This window comes from Macrobrachium nipponense, chromosome 33 (assembly GCF_015104395.2).
Source record: "Macrobrachium nipponense isolate FS-2020 chromosome 33, ASM1510439v2, whole genome shotgun sequence".
Classification (NCBI taxonomy): Eukaryota; Metazoa; Arthropoda; class Malacostraca; order Decapoda; family Palaemonidae; genus Macrobrachium; species Macrobrachium nipponense.
This window is the reverse complement of record NC_087219.1, coordinates 26645607-26668607: the sequence shown is the minus strand read 5'-3', so window position 1 is coordinate 26668607 and position 23001 is coordinate 26645607. Positions and strand designations below refer to the sequence as shown.

General features: G+C 43.6%; 1 protein-coding gene across 1 annotated transcript in view; it reads right to left on the bottom strand.

The window, feature by feature from the left end:
- LOC135203037 (LMBR1 domain-containing protein 2 homolog) overlaps positions 1-20831 on the bottom strand; it is a 73496-nt gene extending 52665 nt beyond the window's left edge. The window contains exons 1-3 of the mRNA XM_064232619.1: positions 20324-20831; positions 19521-19780; positions 4789-4953 (exon numbers count right to left, since the gene is read on the bottom strand). Coding sequence (XP_064088689.1) covers positions 4789-4953; positions 19521-19780; positions 20324-20497 — 599 coding nt within the window. The 5' untranslated portion in view covers positions 20498-20831. The remainder of the gene's footprint in view (positions 1-4788; positions 4954-19520; positions 19781-20323) is intronic.
- Between the last annotated feature and the right edge of the window lie 2170 nt (positions 20832-23001).

Below are 23001 nucleotides of genomic sequence, written 5' to 3'. Positions count from 1 at the left end.
TCTTTCGATAGTCGAAAGGCAGTCAGAGCGAGACCTGGAGGTTGTGATGAAACCTCTCGAAGTGGGGTTGTCTGAGTAGATCTGGTCTGTTTGGAAGAGATCTGGGGAAGTCCACTATCCACTCCAGTACCTCCGTGAACCATTCCTGGGCTGGCCAAAATGGGGCTATTAGTGTCAACTTCGTGCTCTTTGAAGCTACGAACTTCCTGAGCACTTCCCCCAGGATCTTGAACGGGGGAAAGGCATAGGCGTCCACACCCGACCAATCCAGGAGAAACGCGTCTATTGCGAAGGCTCTCGGATCTTCCACTAGAGAGCAAAAGATCTCTACTCTTTTGGAGAGGAACGTCGCAAACAGGTCTATGTGAGGTCGCTCCCCATCCCGACTCCGAAGCGTCGGAATATACACTTGGTCTGGGTTCTGCAGGGCAAGCGATACGCCTTCGTTCTTTTGAAGAGGAAGGATCCACCACTTCAAGTGATCTTTTATCTCTTGTGGAAGCGGGAAGATGTCCGAGAGTTGTCCCGTCTTCCAACTCCACACCCCTTTCAGGAAAAACTGAAGAGGGCGAAGGTGAAGCCTCCCCAGAGAGAAGAACTTTTCTAGTGAGGACAGGGTCCCTAAAAGGCTCAGATAATCCCTCGCTGAACTGTTCTTTCTCTCTAAGAAGCTCGAGATTTTCGACAAACCTCGAGTGATTCTTTCTCGCGAAGGAAATACTCGAAAACCCCGAGAATCCATCTGAATCCCCAGATAGACCAAGCTCTGGCTGGGGATCAGCTGCGACTTCTCGAGGTTCACGAGTAATCCCAGCGATTCTATCATGTTTCTTGTTACTGATAAGTCCTCCAAGCACTGAATCTCCGACTTGGCCCTGATCAGCCAGTCGTCTAAGTAGAGCCTCTAGGTGAAGCCATCTTGCCACATTCGCCATCAGGTTGGTGAATACCTGCGGAGCTGTAGACAGACCGAAGCACAGAGCCCTGAATTGAAAAATCTTGTCTCCTATTACAAACCGAAGATATTTCTTTGACAAATGGTGAATGGGAACGTGGAAATACGCATCTTGCAAGTCCAGAGAGACCATCCAATCTCCTGGACGAAGAGCCGACATTACTGAAGCGGCCGTTTCCATGCGGAACTTCTTTTTCTGAACAAAGCGATTCAGAGCGCTTACGTCCAGTACTGGTCTCCACCCCCCCCGATGCCTTTGGTACTAGAAAAAGGCGATTGTAAAATCCCGGGGAGTGTGGATCCTGCACAAGTTCGATGGCCTCCTTTTCCCACATTTGTTCCACCATTTGAAGGAGAGTCTTTCTCATTACAGGGTCTCTGTACCTCGCTGACAGTTCCCGAGGCGTAGATGTTAGGGGAGGGCTGTCCTTGAAGGGGATTACGTATCCTTTCTTTAGGACCGACACTGACCCATACTCCTGCAAAGTTCAGGAGTCTGGCGCCCACTGGTGCTTGAAGGAGCAACAAGTCATTTGGTTTTCTTGAAAGGTCTAAAGGAAGACCTTCCTCTCTTGTCAGAGCTCTTCTTTCTGGCAGGGGGACGGACAGCCGCTGCACCTCACGAAAGGGCTGCTGAGGAGGACGATGATCCCGACAGAGGGGCGAACAATAATAAGCATCCTCTGGCTCGGAGAAACCCCTTTTGATAATAGGGATCCATATACTGATCTCTTCTTCAGAAGACCAGCACCAAAAAGGAAGCCACTTCTCCCGAACCGTCCTGTACTGCTTGTCCATGCAAGACAGGACGCTATGGAGAATCTCTGGGTTTTTAAGAAACTCCGGATCTTTAGATTTGTTGGCCAGAACTCCGAGTGACCAATCCAGAAAGTTGAACACCTCTAAAGTGACAAAAAGTCCCTTTAGAAAGTGGTTCAACTCCGAAGTGCTCCACGTTGATCTGACCGATCCTAAGGAGTGACATCTAGAGGCCTCCACTAAATTGGAAAAGTCCGCATCTGCCGAGGCAGGAAGAGAAAGACCCATAGTCTCTCCTGTCCCATACCAAATACCTCTCTTTCCATGGAGTTTGGAAGGAGGCATGCAGAATACAGTCTTTCCCAACTCTTTCTTCTTGTCCATCCATGAATCTAAAGAATGGAGTGCCTTCTTCATCGAAATTGCAGGCTTCATTTTCAGAAAGGCGAAGATTTTGCCGTAGCCGAGCTCGAAAAGAGAGAACGAGGAGAAGAGGAGCCGCCGACTAAGAGTGTCTCCAAACTCTTGTAGCAACAATGAGGCTAAGACCTTATAATTCGAGAGTCCTTCATTTGCAGGAGGTTCGTCATCAGACAAATCGTCTAAACCTCGATCAGACGAAGGAGAAAGCTCTCGTTTGGAGGGAGAGTCCTTCCAAGACCTCCTACGATCTGAAGGAGAGGAGCTTCTATTTGGAGAAGAGTCATAAATTCCAGGAAAGAGTCTCCGACTCCTGCCTCCTGGCTCTTGACTCTTGCCTCCTGACTCTTGCCTCCTGGCTCCTGACTCTTGCCTCCTGACTCCGGACTCCTGCCTCCTGACTCCTGCCTCCTGACTCCGGACTCCTGGCTCCTGCCTCCTGACTCCTGCCTCTTGACTCCTGCCTCTTGACTCCTGACTCCTGCCTCCTGACTCCTGACTCCTGCCTCTTGCCTCCTGGCTCTTGCCTCCTGGCTCCTGCCTCCTGCCTGGATGACTCCACACTCCTGGCTCTTGGCTCTTGCCTCCTGGTTGACTCCTCACTCCTGGCTCTTGGCTCCTGCCTCCTGGGTGACTCCTCACTCCTGGCCGGTGCCAGACGTCTGATCGGTTCATCCACGTTCGTACATGAAGCCTCACCTCCAGTAGGAGCATCGATCCTGGCGGCAGATACCTCCATACGTCTGGAGGATCTTTTGATCGGAAGGGAAGAGTCTTTCCTTCTAGGAGGCTCCTTTGAAAGAACTCCTACAAAAGACGAGATCTGTTCTTGCATAGCCATCATGAACCTCTTCGTAACCTCCTCTTTATCCTCTTCGGGAGGAGGGGAAGGAGGAGGGGAGGAGTCCATAGCCTCCACCTCCTGACTCCTTCTCACTCTGGTTGAAAGAATGGCTCTTCTTGCCTTCTTAACTCCCGAAGGAGACTCCTCAGGGAAGTTTTCTGGGCTCGAATCAATCGTCGGAGCCTTCCAACTCCTCTTGAGTGGTCGAGATCGATCTGAATCCCTCCAATCACGTCTCGGAGATGAAGATCCCGACGACGAAAAACACTCACGCAGGACGCTTTTGCAATAGCGATCCTTGGCAGTCTGGTGTGTCACAGAAACCGCCGAAGGGACACCTGATCGGTGGGGATTCTCCACAACCTCCTTTCGGTTTTCGACATTCCTTCTCCTCTGGGCAGTGAGCTTGGAAGAGGTCTAGACCTAGGAGAGTTGCGGAGCCGACCAGATGCCCCCTCCACTACACTGGGGACACTCATAATCACTAGCCTTACCTTGTATGGCAGCCATTTTGTTTTCCATCAACTTGAAGGCTGCTTTTAGATCCGCAAGTTCTTTCGCTGAATCTACAGGTTCTGCAATAGGAGAAGGGGCTGCAATGGAAGGAGAAGTAGCAATACTTACCCTTGGGGAAGATCCCAAGCTAGGAATTAGTTCAGATCTCAAACTACTTAAACTTCTATAAGAAGCCTTCCTCACTCTTTCTCTCTCTAACTTTTTCAAATAATTAGTTAGATTCTTCCATTCGTTCTCACTCAAATTCTCAGATTCCTTGCAAGTATTAGTAAAAGAACATTCATACTCCCTGCAACCCTTGCATACAGTGTGAGGGTCTACCGAAGCTTTCGGCAACCTCACCTTACAGCCTACATTCACACAACGTCTCACAACCATTCCAGAGTCAGACATTTTTAAAGAAAAATCCAAAATCAAGTCCACAAAACAGTCCACAAAAGCGTATGCCAATCCAACAATCCAGATACGTCACCAAAAGTCGGTCAAGAAGATCAATTGCCGGTGAAAAAAGAAAAACCAATCGAGAGGTAACCAACAACAATGTTGATGGCCCGGGCGACAGAAGAATTCTGATTAGAAAAACGGAATGGTTCCTAGTCCTGCCACCCAGGGCAGGCGGTAGATCACCTGACCTACCGGTAGCGTGTGCCGCGAAATTTGAAATTCTGTCGGAGACGACGGAGTCTATAGCTAAGTATATATCTGGCAGGGAAGTTGAATGTATAAAAATTAAAATTTTGTAGAACTGCCATGCAGATCATAGTAAATGATTAAGCAAATGGAATTCCACATGTTCATTAAAAAGCTATTACATATTTGGGCCAAATATGTGCCCGTGACACTGTCCAGGCATCTTTAACAAGTCTAGAGCACCGTAAGGGGGGTTGTGGCGCCCATACACTTCTGAATTTCCGTTAGCGTTGATTTCCGCTTAGTGTCAGGCCCCCAGGAATGGAAACCCTTGTACTTTATTCAAAATATATACAGAAATAATAAAAGAAGAGATCCCACCAGGAAAAAACGAGTTAAATGAGTCGGGCAAGAGCTAACGAAAATACATCTGCATCGCATGATGGTTCAGAGCAAGGTGGAAAGTTTACATCTGGGCTGGTGGGTGTCCTCCACCTACTGGATGGTAGTTACTGCCTCATCTCCTTGTCTAAGAGTTTTACGGCTGTGTTGCAGTTTCGACGAAAGCAATTTTTTACTGTAAAGGACTGAAGGTTTGTATATTGTGTAGGAACAAATCTACTATGATCTCATGACTACAAACCTTTACAGAAATCAATCTTACCCATCTAGTCCAAGATCTGTAAGGGCAATGTAGAGAAGAAGAATTCCCACTATTAGTAAGTACGAGCCATAATATATGGCGTTGTCTATCAGTGCAGAACGTAACTTTGTTCCAAAAGTGAAGTCTCCAGCCTTTGTGTACGACTGCATCAACGGCAAAATTAGCCTGTGGTGTAAGAAAGTCAAACGACATCAAAAGATTCAAGTCTTGGTAGAACAATTAGTATGACAATACAATCTCTCAGCAACAAATTGCACAACAAAATTTGTGCCTATATGTTACTATTTTACCCTAAAAAATTATATTTTTATAAAATAAAAGTTTTATATATAATTACTGAGTAATTACATAGCTAAGAATTTCTAAGTACCGGTGGCAGCCTCCAAATATATATATATATATATATATATATAATATATATATATATATATATAATATATATATATATATAATATATATATATATATATATATATTATATATATATATATATATATAATATATATAAAATATATATATATACATCAGTGGACACCCCGTATTCGTGTTCTCCAGATTCGCGAACTCACACATTCGCGGATTTCTCTCGGGAATGTTTCCCTGCATTATTCGCGGAAAATTCGCGCATTCACGGTATTTTTCTATGAGAAATATCCACCAAATTCCTGGTTTTTTTTATGAATTTCATCATAAAATGCACTTTTTGTGATAACACTATTAACAAAAAACCATGTAGGAACATTTTTAGTGGGGTTTTTCTTGAGTTTTAAACTAACTAAATAGGCTGTTTTTAGCATTTTTATGGGGGGTTCCAAACATTCGCGGATTCTAACTATTCACGGGGGGTTCTGGTACGCATCCCCCGCGAATACAGGGGGGACCACTATATATATATACTATATAAATATATATAATATATATATATATATATTATATATATATATACTATATATATATATATATATATACTATATAAATATATATATATTATATATATATATATATATATATATATATATATATATACAGTCGGCGCAAAAAAAAAGCGAACGACTCCTATATATTACTGTAATAAGCGTTCGGACTTCTTTTCTTGCGATTTCCGCCCGAGAAGTATGTATTTTCCCCAATTTATCGTTCGTCTGGCAGCCTCTATTGTCTCGCTGTTCGGTACCATGAGTTACTAATGCACTTCAGTGATACTCAAGCTGTCCCGCCCAAAAGGTCGGAATGTCATTGTATGCGCTCCTGCCCCATTCACGCTTTCGTCACCGCTACATTTGGCGCTCTTGCGCGCTAGCTAATGAATTATGGCTAAAACTTCCTTATCCTTGGTTAAGAAAGCAGAAATTGTGACCCTATGGAAAACTGGCAAGTCAATGTCAGCTATTGCAAGAGAGCTGGGAATCTCTAAAAGCACCGTCTCATTGTGGTGCAACCGCTCCAAGACAGGAGGACCTTGATTCATCACTGAAGCGGGAAGAAAGGCTCAGGGAGGCCACGAAAAACTACAAAAAGAACGGATAACATTTAAAAAGGATTGTTATGGAACATCCATCAATGCCAGCCAAAATTTTGAAGTCTCAAACCCTGATCTGCTTAGGAACGTATCTGAACGGACTGTGCAACATCGATTGCAGAAAGACCTTGGTCTCCCATGTCGTGTTGCAGCAAAGAAGCCACTCCTCACTAAGCCTATGAAAAAAAAAAGGATGGCTTTTTGCAGAAAATATTTGAAGTGGACTGAAAACGGATTGGAGAAAGGGTAGTTTTTTTAGCGATGAATCTAACTTCCACATTATTCGTAGCGCTGGCAAAAAAGTAAGGAGGCCCCAAGGATCTAACCGCTATGCATCAAAATACACAGTCAAGACTGTGAAACATCCAGCTTATGTGATGGTATGGGGATGTTTCAGCGGATATGGGGGGTAGTGGGGGATTATATTTTCTCCCAGAGAGCACGACAATGAATGGAGAGATTTATGAAAATGTCTTAGAAAACTGAATTAGTCCCTTACAAGGAACTTTTGGGCATGCGTGTATTTATGCAAGATGGAGCACCTTGCCACCGATTTCACAAGGTCACAAACCTTCTTAAGGAATGTAATATTCAGAATTTGGACTGGCCAGGCAATTCACCAGATTTAAACCCAATTGAAAATTGCTGGGCATACATGAAACGGAAACTGAAGGCACTAGCAGATGAGAGAAAACGTCCCTCCCCCCAAATTGAAGGATGCCATCCGCCTAAATTTTGGTTTGAAGACATGGATGCACAATATTTCAAAGATTTAGCACATTCAATGCCAAGAAGGTTAAAAGCTGTACTCAAAAATAATGGAGAAATGTCAAAGTATTGAAAAAATATAAGTGACTAAAATTTTCCCTTTTATTTTCCTTTTTTTTATATCATTGCTATGATCTGTTTTACAATGTAGTGGGCGTTCGTTTTTTTTTTGCGCCGACTGTACTATATATATATACATATATATATATATATAATATATATATATATATATATATTATATATAGTATATATATATAATATATATATATAGATATACTATATGATATATATATATATATATATATATATATATATATTATATATATATACATATACATATATATATATATATATATAATATATCATATATATATATATATATATATATACATATAAATATTATATATATATATATATATATTATATATATATATATATTATATATAATATATATATATTATATATATATATATATGATAATATACTATATATAATATATATATCTATATATATAATATATATATATATATATATATAATATATATATATATATATATATATAGATATACATATATATTCTATATATATATATATATATAATGTATATATATAGATATATATATATAATATTATATATATATATATAACCTATTATTATAAAAATATAATTTTAATATAAGTAACTAACCAAGTAATTATATAGCTGAGTCCCACATTGATAGGAGGTGGGATTCTTGGACCTATTGTACCCCAAAGCATTAATAAAGTAATGAGTTGAGTATAGGAAAAGTAGCTAGAATTGATACAATGCTTGAAGCCGTTTCCTGACCTGGTAAGAGAGCTGTTGCAGGAAGATACTTACTGCCTCTGGTTCAAGTTCATTTTAACATGTAAAGGTGTGGTTGTATAGCCAAGAGTCACCTGGTACATAAAGGGAGACTTTACAGCAAAGGATTCTTCCAAATGCAGGTAAAGCGTAAAAATTGCCCCAGCCCTGGTTGCAGTGCCATCACAAATCACCAGACAACAATGCTGTTACCTCCATAAAGACTTTCTGGATGAGGACCAGGACGTACGAAGATGAAATCCTCTCGCTCCGGTGTTCCTCTCCTTCCAGATCCTGAGAGAATCTCTCTGGAGAGTCCCATAAATGACAAAAAGGTTGATCCTCTTGAAAAGGATTAGCCTTTTGATAGGGGACTGGAGAAGGACGTCTTACGAGCCCTCCTTTTTAATGGACGGGACTCGTCAATGAAGCGCCACTATTGCCTGTGAGAAGACTCCCCAGAGCTGGATGCACTAGAAGAAAGATGCACTTCCTTAGAGACACCTTTCCAATGGTGGTCTGTTGCGTCCTGGGATTTATCAACAGGATCGCCTGAAGGGGTGACTGCTTGTGGGCAGACCCCACTGACCTCCCTTGGGCTACCAGTATGCCTCCTCCCAGGTTCTGGGGAGTTTGACAGGGACCTTTGCCTAGGAGAATCAGCGGGACGAACAGCAACCTCCTCCACAACTCTAGCACTGGCACTCACTTCACACTTACCTTGTCCATTTGGGTTTTAACGGACGCTCCTAATTTTTCCATTGCTTGACGCATGATCGAAAATTTTTTATCTACTCTTGCTTCTAGGTTGGCTACAGCATTGGGTATGGGTGTAAGAGAGCCAAGATTAGGACTAGGTGATGGGGAAGGTTCAGAAGGAGACAAATTTTCAGTTGATATTTCCTGACTAACTAAACCTTTAGCTTTAGCTCCAGAAGCTGCTTTTCTCTTTTTAACTCTTTCTAACTTGTTAGTGTAGTTAGTAAAGATTTTCCAAGTTCTCTTGTCCCAATTAATACAATCCCCACAAGTTTGATCTGGTGTGCAAGTCTGACCCCTACAACCCATGCAAATTGAATGCGGATCATTACAAGTTTTAGCAATCCTTGTTAGTATCGGACATGTCTACAGACTGACCCAATACTAAGACTAATTCCAGGGCAAAATTTAACTATTTATTGAATTCCTAAATAGTTAAATATTGCCAAAATGGCTATCAATATATTTAAGAGTACTTCACCAAATAACTCTAACAACGAGTGACGGCAAAGTAATTCCAAAAATTCTGCTGATTGCTGAACTGTGTTAACAGTACCAGTTGGCAGAACAACTGAATTTCATGAGGTGTTGGTTCCTCTTTCCCCCGATAGTGGGCGGGGGGTATCACCTGACCAAAACAAACTACAGCTACCACAAATTTCAAAAATTTTAGCTGCTGACAAATTTAGAAACTACAGGCGGCCCTCGGTTAGCGGCAGGGGTTCCGTTCCTGGCCGCCGACGCTGGGCAATTTTCGACGCTGAGCGATTTTTAAGTCTACAGTCGCCGCACACCTTCTTTCGGAATATTAGACCAGTTAACAGCGCCCTAGACCAGTCAAATGGCGCTGTAATCCCACAACAAGTAAAATGACAATTTGTCGAAAATTGCATTTTTCCTAACTATACAAACCTGAGGTCCTTTAACAATAGGAAGGTAACTAGCGGCAGCTGGGACGGGTCGTAAGCTTCGAACAAGGGGAGAACGGTAGTTAACTGCTTGTCCGATCGTGCGCGCGCCCGCGCGCCCGAGAGGTGAAGAATCACTTTTGCTTTAGGCCCATGCAAAAAGTTGCAGAGTGAGGGGTGGCATGATGGTGGGACTATATGTAGGACCTCAGGTTTTGTATAGTTAGGAAAAATGCAATTTTCGACAAATTGTCATTTGTTCCGATACGTAATACAAACCCTCGGTCCTTTAACAATAGGAAGACTCACTTCTTGGTGGGAGGAATCTGAGTCTTTTTGGTGAACAGACTGGTGTTCGTCCAACCCTGGAGTGCCTCCCTGGTCGTAAGAGCAAGGGAGGGATCCAAACCTCTGTCCGATTGATCGGGGTGTGCACCTGCAGGATCAATGGTCAGACCTCTGGCCAAGTACTAAGAGAGAGGCAGCGTATCTCTTCGTACCAGCAAGCAAGAACTTGTTCCTGTTTGCAAGAGACAATCATAAAATGATGGGTTTGTCTCAATTTGGCATCCACTTCCTCCCCCCCTTTGTTGGAGGAAGTGGTTGGATAGAATTTACTCCTATCCCTACTGAAAGGGATAGGATGGTGCTCTATTGAGTAGCTCACCTGCATCTCGTCCTTACCCAGCAGGGTGACGACCGTGTCCCTCTACCCAAAGGTAGAGGGAAGAAAAAAGATGGGAAGAGGAGCCAGTCACACTCTCTCATTCCTCATCCATTCTTACGGTCACACCAGGACTCGATGCTGTTCAGCCTGCGAGGGTCTGGGTTAACTACACAACGTGTTGAGCAACCACCACGGTTCCAAGGAAAAAGATCCAAGGAACTGTGGGCAATATCCTGAAGGTAGAAGGAGGTGCATGCGGTCCGGTTGGACCAGGCGCCTGCCTTCATTACCTGCGCCACGGAGAAGTTCTTGCGGAACGCGAGAGAATGAAAGAAGAGGCGTCCACACTCATCCCGGGTGTCGAGTTTCTTCAGACAGCTCCGTCGCACCTTCACAGGACAAAGCAGCATAGCCTTCGTATCGGAGGCGGTGACGTCCATTAGGGAGGGTATTGTGAAGGACTCGAACCATCGTCAGTTACCGAAGGGTTCTGAGTCTTCGCTACGAAGATCGGTACGAAATCGAGCGTCACAAATCCCCATCCTTTTGTGGCTTGACTTCTCAAGAGAAGTCATGCAGTTACCTAAGAACGAAAAAGAAAAGGGAAGGAAAGTCGTATGACCTATCCCTCTTCTCGACTTTGGTTATGTACAGTACTCATACTGGACAAGCTATTAAGACGAAGTAATGATTGCTCTGGAACAACCGAACTAAGTCCACAGCATAGTTCGTAACTGACTCGGACGCTCTGACAGCTGCCGACTGACTGGTTCGGAATCAGTAGAGGCAAGTTGTCCAAGCATCCGGGTAAGTCACGTGACCTTCGCCCTTTAAAGAGTTATGCTGAGAGACCAAACAAATAAAATATTTGTTAGTCACCGATGCCGGACGGCGCGGCGATGATTCTCTTAATGCATAAGCTCAAAAGGCGAAAGTCAATTGCCTTCAAAGACCGAGGTCCCTGATGGCAAGAAAATCTCATAGACGTTGAATCTCAGCTTAAGGAGAAACAACACTATGTGACGTTGAAGACGAAGGTAGGCAATGAATGCAACCTACGTCTTCCAGTTGAATCGAGAGAAGGAATCTCAAGATTCTAAACCTGTGCTTACAAATGACTGGAAAACGCTAACCGCCATTTCATTGCTGTCCGTTGTGCAATGAAAGCGGGGCGTTCTTCAGTAATGAAACACAGGGGAGAGCCGCTTGAAGAACTGCTTCTCATGGGCTGAACGTTTGGAAGTAGAGCTGGCAGGTGTGGGAGTAGGCGATGTCTTTTCAATACATCTGCTAATTCCCGGTGGGGTGAACAATGAACAATTGTACACCTCCGAATACAAGATATTTTTTTGATGCAAACTCAGATTCCGCAAAAATCATTCGCATTATCGGGATACGATGCAGCAAGAGACTATTACAGAATTCTGTTACCGTGCGGTAAACAGAAAGATGAGAGTCGAATAGATATCTCTGTTTAAAATTCTCGCAATACCGAAGACGATGAATACTAGCGTTTCTCAGCAGTAGATGGTCATTCATGTATGCGAGAATCCCCGTTAATCAGAGACTTAAGTCCGTGATTGTTTGGGCAGAGATACGGTTGTTATTCAATCAAAGCAGGTGAGAAAGACATAAACAACCGTCTATCTCAAAGCGGCAGCTGATACTGAAATGCCTCGGGCAATTCAATACGCAGTAGCTGTCGCTGACTCGTCATCCTGAGTTGCCAAGTAATCCGTTTCACGAAGGAATGCGTTCGGCTAGAACCACCGAGCATAAAAAAGATATGCTCGAGCAATTATATTTAAGCGAAACGAATTTCGGTAAATATAAAAGCTAAAATGGTGTTGTTGTGACAACACCATAAGTATATAAAATTGAAACTGAAACTCCTGGGAGGTTGCAGGCAACCCTGGGTTTGCAGTTCAATTAGAATACTTTTCGTCTAAGTCGCAATCCGTAGAATAACCAGGATATGCGCCTACCCCTCGGACCATTCAACTGCTTAGCAGAATCATGTCGCGAGGTTAATATACGTAGTATATTTGTAGGATTCTGAACAACGATCTCCATCCTAAATTCTTTCCTTCAAGAAAACAAAATAAGGATTGGAGATCGACCACCTTCGTTCTCTATTAAAGAGAGTGAAGGAGAAGTCTTCCTCGAAGGAAGCTTCAATGGTGAACAGAATACTAAGACGATAGTTCCAGCCAAACTGGATATTCCCCGTCCGTTCTTCTCTATTCCAGGTTGGTCGCCTACTGTGAGATAGTCTCTTCTTTCAGCAGCAGTCTTCTTCCTAATGCTAGAAAATTCCAGGAATTCGAGCATAGGCGAGGTTCCCGATTATCGTGTAACATATCGGGGATTCTCGTCTCGCTCACTTTGGACCGTGGTCTCGCCTAAGTGTTTTGGAGATCGTAAGAAACTCTAAACACTCTGAATGCGCTAGAAATTCCGTAGTAGAATTCTAAGCAGTCTGTACGAAAACCCCCACCGAATTCGTCAACGATATCGGCTGGTGGTCCTCTCGATTCCCGTAGAAATCGAGAATGGGGCAGGATCCCTCCTCAACGACCGGGGCTTACGTCAGGTAGGACCCGATGGTCCCCCCTGGTAGCGCAGTCCCCAACGTGGGATCCTACAGAGAAATCTCTGTAGGATCCTTCCCCTTTCCCTCGTAGCCGTAAGGAGAGAGGGAATGGGGGAGGAATTGGATACTCGCTCGCCTTCCCAGTGGAACTAGCAGTTGGAGAAGAGTAGGAGCAGCCATCGCCTTGCGGCGATGGCCTCTCAGAGTCTGGGAAAACGTATCGTTAGGAGAAAAACGTTTTTCCCCGAGGAGGGTTACGAACTCTCACTGTAGGTAAGGGTCTGCCGCCACTGTGAACGTCGTCTGGGTGGGGCTGATCGACACCTGACAGGAGAGAGCCGATACCGTCCTCCGGACTCATTCCAGTCCTCGTCGAGGTCGAAACCTCTCAGGAGGACCGAAGGAGTATTTAAATACGGTGTCCGAAGACACGTAGAAACGCCGCTGTCGCAGTAGAGGAGGTGGAAGTAGCTTGATCGACCGGCCAGAACTGAGAGAGCCTTCTTGTCCGGAGACGAGAGACTCTGGTTCAAGACAGAATCGGTAAGCTCCGATCGCGGCATACCCACCGTCGGTTTGGGTTCCCTCTCGGGCCCCAAAACGACTCGAGCAGAGACATGGGCTCTGCTGGTGGGAGCGGCGATCCTTCCCCCCGGTCGTTGTGCTGACGAATCAGTGCAATAACCTGGGTAAAGTTACTCTGAATCTCGGAAGTTACAGCGTCTTGAGGAGTAGGACGTCCAGTCCCTCCAACAAGAGCAGCTCCCAGGACCCTCCTCCTTCAGAAGAAGGACCAGCAACAGATCCCTGACGGTTGCCTCCAATCACTTGCGCGTAACGTCCTGGTTGGTCCTAAGACCAACCTGGCACGTGCGGCGTCGTGACGGGATCGTGAGCAGAGCATCTCTCACGATCATCTATATACCTAGCTCTTCCTGGCGTATGCCGAGGAAGTTGAAGGTATCGGAGAGACAGAACTGACCGCTACCCCACCCCCCCTCTCCCCCTGACGGTCGCCTCCAATCACTTGCGCGTACGTCCTGGTTGGTCCTAAGACCATACGTGGCACGTGCGGCGTCGTGACGGGATCGTGAGCGGCGCACCTCTCACGATCACTCCTAGCTACCTCGCTCTTCCCCGGTGTAGCCCGAGGAAGTTGAAGGTAGTGGAGAGACAGACCTGACGCTCCCCCCCCGCTCGCTGGCAGGACCAGCGGTACGTGGGGGGCTGCAGCCGATCACCAACCCGCGGTGGGGATCGATCTGCAGGCCTGGCCGTGCCGCTCACCTGTGGCGAGCGGCTCGACTGAGCACGTCGACCCCGGTCCCGTGCGTCAGACGAGCTGCTGCTGGTCACCCGTATCCGCCCGGTCCCTGTGGGAGCGGCGGTCAGGTGACCTGCAGAGCTCGCTTTCGCCGTGAGACCGGTGAGCGTCCTCGCGGCACGTCAAACCGCTGGTACCAGCCGAGGCTGGTACCGTCGGTCGAGGGGACCTGGGGGACCTCTTCCCAGCCTCAACCCGTGGCCGGTCAGAGACCGTCACGTCCACCCGAGGTACCGGCTGGTCGCTGCGAGAGCGGCCGCTGGCCTGGCGAGAGTCACCTGAGCGGCTCTCGACAGTCTTCTGCTCCGTGCCTCGGTCATGACGCTGAGCGAACTCAGGCGTCTTAACTTTGGCTGCACGGTCACCCGAAGGAGATCGTACACTCGGAACTTCTCGCGGACGAGAAACCGAGCCGGTACCTGGCTTAGCAGCAGAGCTGCCAAGACCAGGCGAGGGTGTACCAGCGGTAGCCAGCACACCCTTGGTCCCCGTCTTCTTCTTCTTCTCAGAAGGGGAGACGGGCCCCGTTCCCGAAGGAACAGGAGGACCAGCAGAAGAACCCCCCCGTCACACCGGAATGTGACGAGCCCTTCGAAGTTCCCGAAGGAGTCTTCTTAGGGGAAACAAAACAAAACCCGTTACCAGCCATGGTCGCTGCGAGAGCGGCCGCTGGCCTGGCGAGAGTCACCTGAGCGGTTCTCGCCAGCCTTCTGCTCCGTGCCGTGGTCTTGGCGCCGAGCGAACTCTGGCGCCGAAACTTTGGCTGCAGCGGTCTCCCAAAAAAAAACCCGAGGGAGAGCGTACACTCGGGATCTCCCGCGAACGAGAGACCGAGCCGGAACCTGGCGTAGCGGCATCGCCGCTAGCACCAGGCGAGGAAGTACCAGAGCTAACCGATACTCCTCTGGCCCCGTCTATCTCTTCCTTACGAAGGGGAGACGGGCCCCGCTCCCGAAGGAGCAGGAGGACCAGCAGAAGGACCCCCCGTCCCACCGAGGTGGGACGGGCCCTTAGAAGTTCCCGAAGGAGACTTCTTAGGGGGGGAGGCAGCCTTCTTCTTCTTCGGCTTATGGGCACTTAGAAGTCGAAGGGGAGAGGGCAGCAACAGACGAAGATGACACCTTCCTCTTCTTCGTCAGCTCACGCAGGACAGTCGTCAGGTCCTCCATCCAGGCCGGAGTCGGGCCTATTTGCCGAAGCAACACGGCCCGGACTGCAACCTGTCCGGAAGGACCTGGGACTGGGGAAGACACACCATGGGCAGGACCAGCATGGACAGGCGCAGGAACCAGGAGCGACAGGAACAGCAACCAGCTCAGGAGCGGCAGGAACAGCGGCAGCGGTAAACACAGAAGGGACAGCCAAGCCAGTAGCGGGAACCACATCAGCGACAGGTACGGCAAGGCCCAGCCATCGCCTCGTAGAATCATCGGCAGCCAGCGTGGTACTGGCGGCCGGTCCAGGGGCGAGCTGCTGGAACAGCGGAAGTCTGGGGCAGGCAACACGAAGAAAACACAGGCGGCGGCGGCATACCCCTCCTCGGTACGGCGGCGACCGGCCCTAGAAGCGGCATGACGGCGTCACCGACACAGCATGGGGAGTGTAGACCAGCGGGGGGAAGCAGCATAAGCGGCCGTGAAGGTTGTAGTGGAGACCACTCCAAGGTCACCGCCCCAGACCTCGCTAGACTCTGCAGCAGATCGTGGATGCTAGGCACGCCCTGCAGCCGCAGTGGTCCATACCTGTCCAAGGTCGTCTCCCACGGCTGTAGCACCTGCGGTAGCACAGACAGATTAGTAAGAGGGGTTCCTCACACACGGGGGGGGGGAGACATGCCCCCACCCCGAACGGAAGGAAGACCCCAAAAACAAAATACGAGGAAGCTGAGCGGGGGGGGCAGGAAAGAAGACGAAGAATCGGATACCAAGGGAGTCGCGGGAGAGGCTTTCCGACGACTTCCTGGCAGACCTTCGCTTCCCCTAACCCCGCACAGCAGTGAAAAGTAATATGAAAATGAAACAGAATACTGCACTTGCGATTTCACTTCATAGAACTTAAGAGGGAAAAATCAATTCCCGGTAAGAGCGGAAACTTGATCCATAATAATATGATGCTCATAAAATATATATGAAAATGAACAATACTGCACTTGCTATTTTCACTTTCACAGCAATAAATCGTAAGGATTAATTCCCGTAAGAGCGGAAATTGATCCAAAATTAAATTTGATGCAATTAATAAATGAAAATGAAAAGAAAACTGCATTGCGAATCCACTTTCATTGCATTCTATTCATACAAAATAAGAGGCTCTTGCCGAGCGCAATCAAGCTCTCGGCAACGAACGCACAGGGCAAAAATATAATGAAAAAAGAGTACTTACATCTTTCAATTACACACTTTCGCCAAAATACATGACTCGGCGTGAAGTGCGCCCGCCCATCGGCCACCGACACACAATTCAAGGGTTTCCAATTCATGAAAAGAGCGGAAATCGCCGTCTCTACGGCGATAGCTCCATGTTGATTCATAATTAAGTAATGAAATGAAAACAGTGTACTTACAGTTTCATTTTCAAGTCAAACCAAACCATTAGTAGAAAACACAATATAAACAAAGCATACGACGATGAAGCGGGCAGAGAGCGATGACGAACACGTCCTTCACACCCGCGGCCGAAAGCAAAAGTGATTCTTCACCTCTCGGGCGCGCGGGCGCGCGCAACGATCGGACAAGCAGTTAACTACCGTTTGCTCCCTTGTTCGAAGCTTACGACCGTCCCAGCTGCCGCTAGTTACCCTTCCTATTGTTAAAGGACGAGGGGTTTTGTATTACGTATCGGAACAAATTATATTTTAGCAGTATAGTTACTATAGAATTTTTCAGTAGGAGTACTGTACAGTACATTATAGTATTATAAATACTGTAAAGTGAAAAAAGCCTAGCTTTAATCCTTTGGGTGTCTAGAGTAAGTAAAGATATAATAAGGTTTTAAACAGTGTACAGGTAGCTGTAGTGTTCAAGTTAAGATAATTCGTCTTCCGATAATCCAATTTTATGAGAGACCAAATTACAATAGCCTAACTTTATCCCATTCTCTAGTTACATAAGTTCAAAAACAGCAAAGGAGAATGATGAAAGTGTGGCTTTAACATTATACTACTTGTGTAACTGTGTACAGCCATGACCAACTGAACGAGAAACAACTTTTTTTTTTCTAAGTACAACCAACATCTGTTTGGCTTGTATTTCAATCATTGTACTATAGTACATTATTACCGTGGTTGTTATAAATGACGTTATGTAGAATAGGACTGCAATATCTTAATGTAATAACTTTATTCACTATAGATCAATGATCAATATATAGATCAAAGGTCAATAGGGAAATATACTGTTAAATTTAAGCCTAGTAATATCTGAAGCTGAGAAACTGTTCACAAGCTGCTAATGACCATTATCGTGCATTGACAACAAGGAAAATTCCAGTAAACGTATGCCATCGAACACAACCGTAGATAAAATTGAGATAAAATAATTTTAATCAAAACTTTTGTGGTTGAAAGAACACATTTTACTGTTGGTTTCATGCCGATAAAAGATAAATAAAGTAAAGTTCGTATTACGATGATGTAAAGGAAAATTGCAAACGGAATCACATATTGTTGTACTCAATAAACTCGCCGCCAACGCAATCTGTTAACGAGAAAAAAATTAGTTCACAATCACAATGAGACATATTCAAGTCATATTTCCACCTAAAAACACGTCATATAAGGAAAAATAACCTTGTCTCATATACGTCAAGTATCTAGATATTCATTCATGCTAACTAGAAGCAAGAAAGTTCGCTCAGAATCGTGTTAAATATGGCGAAACAAACTCGTATTTGCCATCAGCTTATTTCCAAACCAAAACATTGGCCACTCCGCGGAATACCGGCTTAGATCTACTGCAGTATTTAATAATACAATAATATGAGAATACATACAATATTATTGGTTACAGTGAAGTAATGTATAACTTTTTAAAAGATTTATGGAAAAGATGCATACTTACTTTTTCTTCTGTGCTCATCTTAATTTTCGTCACTACATAGCAGCAGCATCTCGAGCTCATACAGTTGTACCTCAATTTTTTGCTCTCGTAACAAAGCAAAATAAAATTGACTGAGTTGCACAGTTATATTTTGTACTTATATCCCATGGAAAAACAAATTGCAGTGTTGCAAAATCGAATGTATACGCAAGTTTTGTCTTTTAAAATCAATTTATACAACAATTATAAATATAATTTGTTATAAAAATGGAATTCAATTATATAAATTAAAATTTTATTATTCGGGTGTGACTGAACAACCTATTGTCCTCATTACGTGAAGGGCTGTTACAAAGACTTCAAATGGACATGCGTACTGCCACTGTATCATATTCACGTACAAAAATAAAAAAAAATACCCTGTAATACATTTTTTGGACACATTTTAAACATAAATGCACGAAAATTTATAACAAAAAGCTGAAGTTTCATTAACAAAATGAGTTATAATTAGCTCCCAAATTTATATAACATAACCACGTGAAGTCTTTGTAAATGCATTTTTCGGAACAGCGGCAGACAAGAACGGACATGAAAAAACATCCTCTTTGATAACTGGAGGGAAGTTTCAAAAGCTGCCTTTCTATCATATTTATGTGCAGAAATAAAAATGCCCAATACATAATACATTTTCATACACATTTTAAACATAAAAGCATGAACATTCATAAATCCACACATCCACAGCAAAATTAGCACTTATTTAACTTGATATTTTTGGCATAGAACAGCATCAGGGGCATATATTTTACTCTAATACCTATGTAATAACTCTCAATAAAAATTTGTAATATCATTTGCATAACCTTTATGGTCTGAACTGTATTTCTACAAATGTATGTACTCGTTAGACAAAATGTTAGACATAATGGCGCTAGCGGCACTGTTAACCGAAAATTGTGCCATAAAAATACCTTAAAATACCTTATTTTTTTTAATGAACATTTTTTACGACAGCCATAAAACTGATTCGCTGCTAAGCAATTGCGCCGTTAACCATGGGATGCCTGTATAGCTATGTAACTACTTGGTAAGTTGCATACATAAAAGCACATTTTTTCATCCTAAAACACACTACACTGTTCATACAGTACTGTACATGTGTACAGAACAGGTGTACAAAACAAAAGCTGAACTTATGGGTGGCTGGGGGAGTGCTCTGAACACAATTTTAATTTGAGATCCTGTTTATTTGTATCTGAATACTTTTAAGTTGAATGTTTGTAAGCAGGGTGGTGTATGTACACTAAATAAAAAAAACAATAAACAAACCATGTAAGAAATTGTGACGTCCAGTACACGACTCTCCAAAAAATAGGGAAAACTCCGTCGGGCACGAGACTCCACGGCTCATGGCAATCTTGTTGAATGGGCACAGGTCCTGGTGTGACAGTGACTGTGATATTTACATCATACGTAGTAGGAAGAATTCCTGTTTGGTTGGTTTCGTTAATTGCTGCCTCTGTTACCAAAGGCTGAGATGACTGTAGCTGGGACTCTAAAATTTTCTCTCTGCAATTCCCATAGATGGTCTGGGTTGAAAGAAAAGATGACATCTTAGCAAACAATATGCAATCATTACATATTAAGAGGTCTAAATTGCATGAAAGTACTACCTGGTAAATGTCAACTATAGAGGTACCTCATACTGTACTAACAAAGTTTGCATACAACAATTAATACAAATTCTTGATTAATCAATACTTATAAAGAACAAAATACATTAAATATATTAACACACTGTCAAGAAATTAGCATAAAAAATACTAATCTAAACAACATTATATTATTTTCTATTTCCTAAACTGTTTCAATAGTTTTTTTTATTATAGCAGCAATCAAAATTCTTTTCTATAATGGCACTTGCAAATTACATGATACTAACAATACACAACTACTACAATTAGTTATAAAAATATAATATACTAATTATGCAGTACAAAACAGCAACATAAAACCTGCTTCAGCATCCAGAAATAAAAAAGTCTTGACAGAGCAATGGAGTATTCTGGAAAGTTACAATTTACCTTGAATATCATACAAGAAATTATGACAGTGAAAAGCCATATACTTACATTAGAAACATCAAGTGGAAGAATGAAGACTATAAGCATGGAGAAGTACCATGCTATTAACACAGACACGGTAACCACCAAGTGGTGCCTGTACCAGTTTCCGTAGCGGAAGAGGACAGTCGCAGCGACTAAAAAAGTCACCAGCACTTCAGCAACTAATGGTCCAACACCCATCTTCAAAAAGTGCTCCTCTTGCTGACTAAGCCTATGTGAATTCAAGTGACAATTAACTTGTCAAAAGCTTCCTGTTGATTGTTACAGCTTTAACTTGCTTGTTTCCAAATAACAATATGCACTCAAGTTGCTGCAGTTAAAAACTATAAATGTGAACTAAAACTCTTCCTTCTTGCATTGACCAATATCTCCATAGTGAAATGGCAAGTGGGGGTGTCAGTGTCAATATGCACAATCACTTCCGGCTACTCAAAACAATTTCGTAAATCCTAAGACGTGCAAGCAACTAATGCAAACATAAGGAAGAGGTGCAGAAACGCGAAACGTGAGCTATCAGAACATGTGAGCAGAACCACGACCGGATCCCTGCGATTCCTGTAGCTGCTGTTCTTGCTGCAGTTTCCCTTTCTCTTGTGCAGCCTTTTGCATGGTCTCCAGTTTCTCCAATGTGACAGATTTCAGCGGCATCAACTTGGGTCGGCAGAGCGCCAGATTGCCAAAATCCTCTTGATAGAGCAAACCCTTGCGTGGCAAAACTTCCTTCAGCACCACAGCAGATCCCGATCCTTCCTTCATCCTCGACGGAAATGAAGCATTTAATGCTTCAGCGCTGAAAAGAACATGTGATCCATTATTTCTCTGCCTGCAAAGAGGGGTGAAGCACAAGTATTGGTAAACAATTTGTCATTATTATCCAAGGTATGATATTTCTGAATAAGTTGCAGAGTTCTGTTTGAAAAGAAAAATATACCATATTAGCATTCATAAGATAAACCCCTATTTTTATAGAACAAACCCCCAGGTGTAACTGACTTGAAATTCAAGCTTCCAAAGAATATTAAGGTGCTCATTTGATACAGTAGCACCTTTGCTTAACAGAAACATTGGGGGTCTGGCTTTCTAATAAGCAACAAAGAGCTTTCTGATAGGTAACAAAGAACTTATATTATGAATGGCCTGGACTTGAGTAATTTCTGGATAACTTACAGCTAACAGCAATTACACACAGTTCTTAACCTACAATAACCTTTGCTTTACCCTCTAATTCAATTCTAAAGATTATTTATGAATAAATCTTATAAAAATGTATCACATTCAAAAGTAGAAGTCTGTTCAGTAAAGGTGTTAATTATTTTGAGATTTGTTTTGAAATGCCATCAGTCCTGCCTAAGTGTATTCTGGTAGACATTCTGGCAGTGAGCTCATGCATCCTTAAGCAATCCTTATGTAGCCTTCTGAAAATTTATTATCCATGTTACCTACAAGCATTGAAATCATTCTGAAAGTAAAATGTTATCCGAGCACAAGAGTTATCAATTAGCCTAAGACTATTTTGTTGTCATACTTCTGACTAATCCTGTGGTAAAAATATCCTGTTTATTACAATCTCATGAAATTTCTTTATATTCCAAAGTCTATGAGCTACACTAACAGCCAATGTGCCACAGCCTCTTAGCTGTAACTTTCTAATTACTTCTGATTCAGATGGTAGATAAAGTAATGCTGCCTTTCAAAAATAAAGTAGGTTAAAACTGAAGATTACTACCATTCCCCTCTGGCACAGTAACTACCCGTTTAAGCACAAAATTAGCACCATGTTTGGTACAAGCCCCTTGGGGATGGAAGCAAAACCTTAAAAATTTGCTAATCATACAGCAGTTGCCTACACCATACTGTCATCACCAAAGCACCAAAACATTTTGACAGTAAATGAAAATATCGAAAATTACAATAATACTTAAAACATACTTAAATTTTGACTATATACATGAAAAATAAAACTAAACTAATCTATCGGTGTACTTAAAAATTTAATCTTTTTTTAATCTCCTCTGAACCGTGTAATAATACATCAGTTTTCGTTGAAAACCAGATGTTTTCAGGTTTCAACGAGCTGAGAAATGCAATAGTAGATGTCTACGAAGAGCCAAACTTCCAGAAATTGTATATCCGTAGGTCACGAACGATTGAATCGGCCCTGAAAAGAGCTCCAAAGAGGAGATTCAAAGAAGATTAATTTTTGAAGTACACAGAAATCATGCCCTGCTGTATTCATGGTGGTAAGGAAAACTACCAAAGTCGATCATCTGGTAAACAGCTTAATCAATCATAAGTGATCATCCAAATCAGGTCTATATTAACAGCATGTTTCCCATATTGGACGCACTGCTGACTGCTGCACTACTTTACTAGCTAGGCTTCAAATCTTTAAATCTCCTCTTCGGAGCTCTTTTCAGGGCCGATTCAATCGTTCGTGACCTACGGATATACAGTTTCAGTTAGTTTGACTCTTCATAGACGTCTATTGTCTTTTTCAGCTCGTTGAAACCTGAAAACATCTCTTTTTCAGCAAAAACTGATTTATTAATACAGTTCACATTGCTCGATCACCATTTCCTTGCTGTCACTGATATGCTGAGGCGGTAAACAAGGGTTCGCAGATGCGCAATTGACAGCTGTACCAATATCTATAGTAATCAGGATACAGCTGCCGTACCAATATC